The sequence below is a fragment of the Tasmannia lanceolata genome, unplaced genomic scaffold, assembly GCF_043159265.1.
Source record: "Tasmannia lanceolata isolate RefF3 unplaced genomic scaffold, GAP_Taslan_0.1 ptg000015l, whole genome shotgun sequence".
NCBI lineage: Eukaryota > Viridiplantae > Streptophyta > Magnoliopsida > Canellales > Winteraceae > Tasmannia > Tasmannia lanceolata.
The window spans coordinates 14,545,322-14,552,218 of NW_027518692.1; the positions used below are offsets into that span (position 1 = coordinate 14,545,322).

General features: G+C 39.8%; 1 protein-coding gene across 1 annotated transcript; it reads right to left on the reverse strand.

Moving 5' to 3' along the window:
* Positions 1–5,814: 5,814 nt before the first annotated feature.
* On the reverse strand, positions 5,815–6,117 carry LOC143891753 (photosystem II 5 kDa protein, chloroplastic-like). The gene has a single exon (XM_077396288.1). It carries the CDS (start codon positions 6,115–6,117, stop codon positions 5,815–5,817), a length of 303 nt encoding a protein of 100 aa, XP_077252403.1.
* Positions 6,118–6,897: the final 780 nt, after the last annotated feature.

The following is a 6,897-nucleotide window of genomic DNA, read 5'->3' on the forward strand; positions in this document are numbered from 1 at the left end:
AACCTGCAAAAAACGGGTCGGATCGGGTCAATCCGCGGGTCATTTGGCTTTTTTAAGGGTTTTGATTTTGTCATGCTAATCTAGTTAGATGGTTTTTTTTTCTAATACAAAGGATGGTGATTTTGTCATGCTAATCTATTTTTTAAGGGTTTGATGCCTGAATAGATTATGGCAAGCACCATAGAATATAAATTGGTTGTGGCTGGCACCATAGGTTGATCCCAACCCTCCGATCTGAATGTTAGAGGGTTGATCACTTGATCCTAACCCTCTATAGATCGGAGGGTTTGGATCAACCTATTGAAATGATTTTTGGGGCACAACCTATTTAGGCTGTGGGCCATCTAAAGGATGGTTTGGATCATCCCACGGTGTCGGCCATACCGCCCTCATCAAAATCCAGTGATAACATTTCCCAAAATAAACGACTGTTTGAATTTGCGGGTGACCTGCGGGTTGACCCGGCCCACCCGCGGGCCGCGCAGTCACCTGAAATGACCCGACCCGTGTGACCCGAACCCGCATCACCCGCAGGTTGACCCGGCCCAACCCACCCGTTTACCAGGTCTAGTTAGCAGTGATAAATCCACCTCATAATATCTTAGATCGACCCCATCTCTCTCTCTCTCTCTCACTCTCAGCTCTCTTTAAGCACTGCCCTGTATGGGGTCAATTTAAGATATAAGGGGTCGATTTATCACCGCACTAGAATGTGGCTAACCAATCTTCTTCTCTTTTTCACAACACTAAAAAACTTCATTTTCAAGAAAAATAAACAAAGGGGGTGGAAAAACCAAATAATGAGGGTAAAAATACCATTTCCAGGACAGGAAGAAACTGATAAAATTTTCTGCTGGTAATGATCTCTCCACCACCTCTTTCCACAGAGATTCCCATACAACCATAATCATTACGAAAACGAAGAAAGTCAACCAGAGTACACCCCCATAATTACAGGCCTAACCACTGATTTACCCATGGATATAATTAACAAGGGCAGAAATTCATTTCTTCGGGCGTTTGGAGGAACAAGTAGGTTTCTTTCTCGGAATGCATTTTCCCTTCAAACACTTGTCTTCCTCTCGCTTTTCCAATTCTTCCACAATTCCAGCTTTGGAACTCCTGATCAAATAAAAAACAAATCAAATGGGCCCACTTCTTATCATCGTCAGATCATTTGATAGAACATACAATACAGGTTGGATTTCAGATTCAGATTTAGATACATCCAACACAAAGGTCGAAGGTGGGGCCCACAATAGATTTTCATTATGAGTGTGTGAATCTTGTCACCTTTCAATTAAAGATTAGACGGTGATGGGAAATATGCCCCAAAAATGTCAATAAATGGGATTCACGATGATCATGATCAAGCTGCTGGTATGCTGTCCTGGCAGCTTTTCTTGAATTTTAAGTAAGAAAATCAGGTTTTAGAAATCTATCCCGCATGCTGCGATTTCTAAAACCTGGAAACATGGGACGATCGCCAGCTCTCTTGCTGTCAGAAAGAAGGGCTAGAAATCAGAAAACGACAGCTACTCTCTTTCTTCTCTTGTCTCCCATCTATAATTTTGAGGAAATCCAGGATTCTAAATATACGCGTATCCAAACGGCCCCTAACTCTTCTTTTCTATTCAATTTTTGTTTAATATATCAGTGTGAATAGTTGGGGATTAAAAAGAGAGTTGAGCTGTTAATGATTGTAATCTTTGCTTTTCCTTATTTTTTCAGGATTTGCTAGCGTCCATCCCAAAGGGCATTTCGCGTATGTGCTATTGCATGTGAGAGCAGACACTTAGGCTCACTTTTCAGCAGATTCTGTCTTCATTCATGAGGGGCTGCTCTCACATGCAGCAGCCCATCGGCGAAATGCCTTCAATGATGAACGCTAGCAATTCCTTTTTTTTTATCTATTCATTTTTGTTATAGTAAATTATTCAATACTTTCCAATTCTAATATATTAAATAATCCTCCTCTTAATTTTTTAATGGGGGTTATGAACTTTTAGTTGCCACCAGTCGAGGCATCAATCCGTACTTTTTTGTCTCTTCTCACCCTTTTTATTTTTCTTGGGGCATATGAAGGGGAAGAGAATGAGAGCATGTGCATGAAAGATTATTGTAAGAAAAAAAAACAGAAAATGAGATTATCATAACATGGATCACCTTATCATTGTTTAAGGAAAATAAGTTGTACATTATTAAAGGAATAAGGTAGAGGTGGGGACCACTTTCTCAATGACCCACATCACTTATGTGTTACTCCCACTGTTAGATAGGCCATGAGGCCAAAAACTTCTCTATTGGACAATCCTGACCATTTATTGAACGAATGGTTTTGGATGTAAATATATATTAGTACAAAAATCTCAAAAAAAGAAAAGAAAAAGGAGGGTAAGAATTTTTGTACAAAATATAAGGTTTCTTATTCATATCGGCAGAAAATACAACCGCCCTAATCCAATCGAATCACATGCAAAAACAACAAGAAAATAGCAAGCACAAATCTAGCTAACATGAGTATTTTACATGGTTTGGCAATGGTGCTTGTGGTCAATAATTGAGGAGAAGATGAGAGAGCACCTGCTTAAGATGGTTTGGGCATTTCCAAACCTTTGGATGCTCCAGTGAGAAGAAGTGACTTGTGCCATGTTGATGGAGTAACAAGAGGTAGGGGCAGACCGAAAACAACTTGGGTCGAAACAGTGAGGAAAGACTTGATGGCTAGGAACATAACAGAGAACATGACCTGATAGGAGAGAATAGAAGAAAATGATCCATGTAGACAAACCAAGCTAGTGTCAGGGTTAGACTCAGTCAATTTGAGCCGGGTAGATCCTTTCACCTTCTTCATGTAAATTTTCTAAGGGATTCATTAGCCAACCCCAACTAATTTGGGACAAAGGCTCAGTCAAGTTGAGTGTAACTTTATTGGGATATTCCACCCATAGTCACGGAAACTTCGTTTAAACGGCATTTTTTCCACAAAGTATTCAGCGTTTAATACTTTGTTTAAAACTTTTTTCAATGGCTTCGTTTAAAACTTTTTACGGCAACAAAAACTTTGGTTTTTTAGGAAAATGTTGAAACACATTTTTGGACCAACTTTCCAATTTTACCGCAACTTAATTTTATAAATCGCAAAATTTTAACCCTATTAAACATGTTTTTTTCGTGTTTTCATTTATCTGACCACTTTTTTACTACGTTTCTTGAGCCAATACCTAGTAACTCAAAATTTTCCCTTTTTTTTGTCGTATCACGTTTTGCAAACTATGGGTCATCCAAATTGCAATTTGAGTGTACGATCAAACTACACACTTGAGAAAGCTGTATATGACTTGAAACAATAGTCTAGTGCGAGATTTAAACAATTAGATGTATCTATCAATGGACTTGGATTCCAAAAGAGAAACACTAATGATAACTTATTTTATTGAAGATTAGTTGCAAGTGTCACTATTATGCTTATCTGTATTACATTACCAAGTACAAACTGTATAAAAGGGGTTAAATAATTGAAAGAACAAGATCTTGAAGAACTTCAAGTCTTTTCTAGACATTGAGATTAATTTTATAAATAAAGGGATCTACCATTCACCATCCACCTCTTTACTTTAAGCTGAATTAATAATAAAAGAAACAATGGCAAGAAAGCTGAAATAACACATTATCCTAAGTACAATACCTCCCCTTTCTAGATTTTGTTTCTAAACTCATCCATCCTCTCAGCGAAGATGAAGTTACCTGGCTTTTAGCCACGCATTATATATTTTTTCGAACATGTTAGCAAATATATATATATATATGAGAGAACGGTTTCTACACACATGTGTAGATAAGTTATCTACACACTAGTTTAAAATACAGTGGAGGCCCACATTGTTTGGGTGATCCAAACCATTCATTTGATTGGCCCTCACATAGATAGGGTGTCCACAAAAAATCAGCTCCATAGGATCATCCTAACCCTTCGAACCGTGGAGGCAAAAAATGGACAGATTTGTGAAGGTTTATACATGTCCATTTTACGTCCACAAATCGTAGGGTTGGGATGATCATATGGAGCTGATTTTTTATGGACACCCTATCTATGTGAGGGCCAATCAAATGAATGGTTTGGATCACCCAAATAATATGCCCTCCACTGTATTTTAAGCTAGTGTGTAGAGAACTCTCTACACATATGTGTAGGAACCGTTTTCTCTCTCTCTCTATCTCTCTCTCTCTCTCTCTATATATATATATATATATATATATATATATATATAGAGAGAGAGAGAGAGAGAGAACGGTTCCTACACATATGTGTAGAGAGTTCTCTACACACTAGCTTAAAATACAGTGGGGGCCCACATTGTTTAGGTGATCCAAGCCATCCATTTTAAAGGCCCTCACATAGATAAGCTGTCTACAAAAAATCAGATCCATAGGATCATCCCAACCCTACGATTTGTGGAGGTAAAATGGATGTCTTTAAACCTTCACAAATTAGTCCATTTTTTGCCTCCACAGTTTGAATGGTTAGGATGATCCTATGGATCTGATTTTTTGTGGACACCCTATCTATGTGAGGGCCTTAAAAATGAATGGTTTGGATCACCCAAATAATGTGGCCCCCACTGTATTTTAAGCTAGTGTGTAGATAACTTATCTACACATATGTGTAGGAACCGTTCTCTCTCATATATATATATATATATATATATATATATATATATATATATATATATAGTGGGGGCCCACATTGTTTGGGTGATCAAAGAAGACTGAGATGGTCAATAATGAAAGGGGGAAAATAAAGAAAAAACAACACTCAGAATATATAACTTACCCACCCATTAAGACACAATGATCTTCCAATAAGAATATTTCTTCATGAGATTACACAGACTATCACTCCAAGATGTCGGGGTTAAGTGGTCACGATTTTCTAGTCAAATCCAATTTTAGATATAATGGAAAGGAAAACACTTCTAAAATATGACTCTTTTTTGGGAAATAAAAACTATGATGGTTAATGACTTGAACACCCTTGTTTAAGATTTACATTCCCTTATAGCCCAGCCCCATCCCCATCACTTTTCCAATGTGGGACTATTTGCTTTTGCATGGAACCCCAACAATCTCCCCCTCCACGCGGAAGCAACGTGGACCATCTCGCCCCTCCACGCAGCGGCAGCGTGGGAACTACGAGATCTTCTCCGAGGGAATTCCACCGTCCTTGGAGGCACACACCGGGGTTACCGAGATCTTCCCGGGAGTTACCACGCCCCAGCTCTTTTACCATTTGTAGGGAAAACCGAGTAGAACTCACCCCTAAAAGCTAGCTATCAAAGGGAGGTTGCCCATTCCCTTATAACCAAGCCCCATCCCCATCACTTTTCCAATGTGGGACTATTTGCTTTTGCGTGGAACCCCAACAATTTAATATCTAGATTAGGGTGGGCCCAAAAAATCAGCTCCATCGGATCATCCTAACCCTTCAATCTATGGACGAACCTTCAGCTGAGGGGGCAAACCTTAAACAAATTGAAACTACAGGGGTGTATTTGTCACGTATTAAACTATAGGGGTGGAAGTGGATGTGTCAGAAACTAGAGGGGGTGTAAATGTAATTATCCCTTTTTATTTATGGCACAGAATTTTTAATTACCATATAATAATAAGTGTCTTAGTGACAACCCTTTAAGAATAAATTTCTAAAGAAAAACAAGAATTACAGGTTTGCCACGAGGAAAAATAAAGCTACATACAAACAACAACAACACCACCTACAATTATAGCTAAGACCCATGCAAAAAATGCAAGGCCTCACTTGTGACAAATACGAGCCGTGGGCATGGTCACACACACCGGGGCATACGCCTTCTTCGCCTCCAGAGTCCCGCGCTTCGCATCCAAATCCCCCGCAGTTGCAACACCATGACCCGACGCCACCGAGCATATGGCAGCCGTGGCCGCCGCAAATATCATATCCCTCCTGCCATTAATGTTAGTGTTCTTATTGCTAGTCTCTTTTGCTCCGGCTTCCACGGCCTTGGCCATGACGAGCCAGCGGCGACTGACCGGAGACCGGCCGGAAATGTTTACTCCACCGGAAAAAGGGGTTGTCATGGTAATGGAGGCCATTCTCACACAATGCTTAGCTCTCACGTACTCACACTAGAATGAAAAGAGGTGGGTGTAGGAATATGAAGTGAAAAAAATAATAAAAAGAGAGGTTCACAAGAATGACATTATCTTTCTTATCTCAATCTCAAGGCATTTTTCTAACCAATTGTGGCGTCCACGTGTCAGTCTATCTTTGGTGGGAACGAATGAGTGGTCATGTACGTTGCAAATGTTGCAAAAAGGGATAAAAGTATGTATAAATTTGATGGTTAGATGATGGATGGGTATAAAATATAAGTGGGTAGAATTACATGTGGGCCCACTTGTTCTATTGATCCAAACCATTCATCTTATTATGTCTTGCTATGGGATGGGCACTCCAACTGGACCATCTAGAGCAAGACCTAACAGATGAATGGTTTGGATCATTGAATACGTAGGCCCCACTTGTACATCGGCCCACTAATATTTTTCTCAGGAAAAAATTTGCATTCATAGTAGAAGAACCCAAATTTGGCTGCACAAGTGGCAGAGTGATGATCTCAACCCGCTCATCTTGTGGTCCACCGTCAGATCATCGTCCTACCTATAATGTCCCACACCAAACGGGTGATCTTAGCCCTTTGATGAAAAAGAAGGGATTTTAGCCATTTTCAATAGAATTTCAGCCATGGATCTTTGTAAGACTTGGCCGAGTGGATTCACATGGACCCACATAGGTGGGCCAATCTCATGGCCGAGTGGATTCACTTGGTTCAGGTTCGGGGTAGTGGCTCATGATTT

Coding starts and splice junctions, on each gene's coding strand:
- LOC143891753 (XM_077396288.1), bottom strand. CDS start 6,117: ATGACAACCCCTTTTTCCGGTGGAGTAAACATTTCCGGCCGGTCTCCG.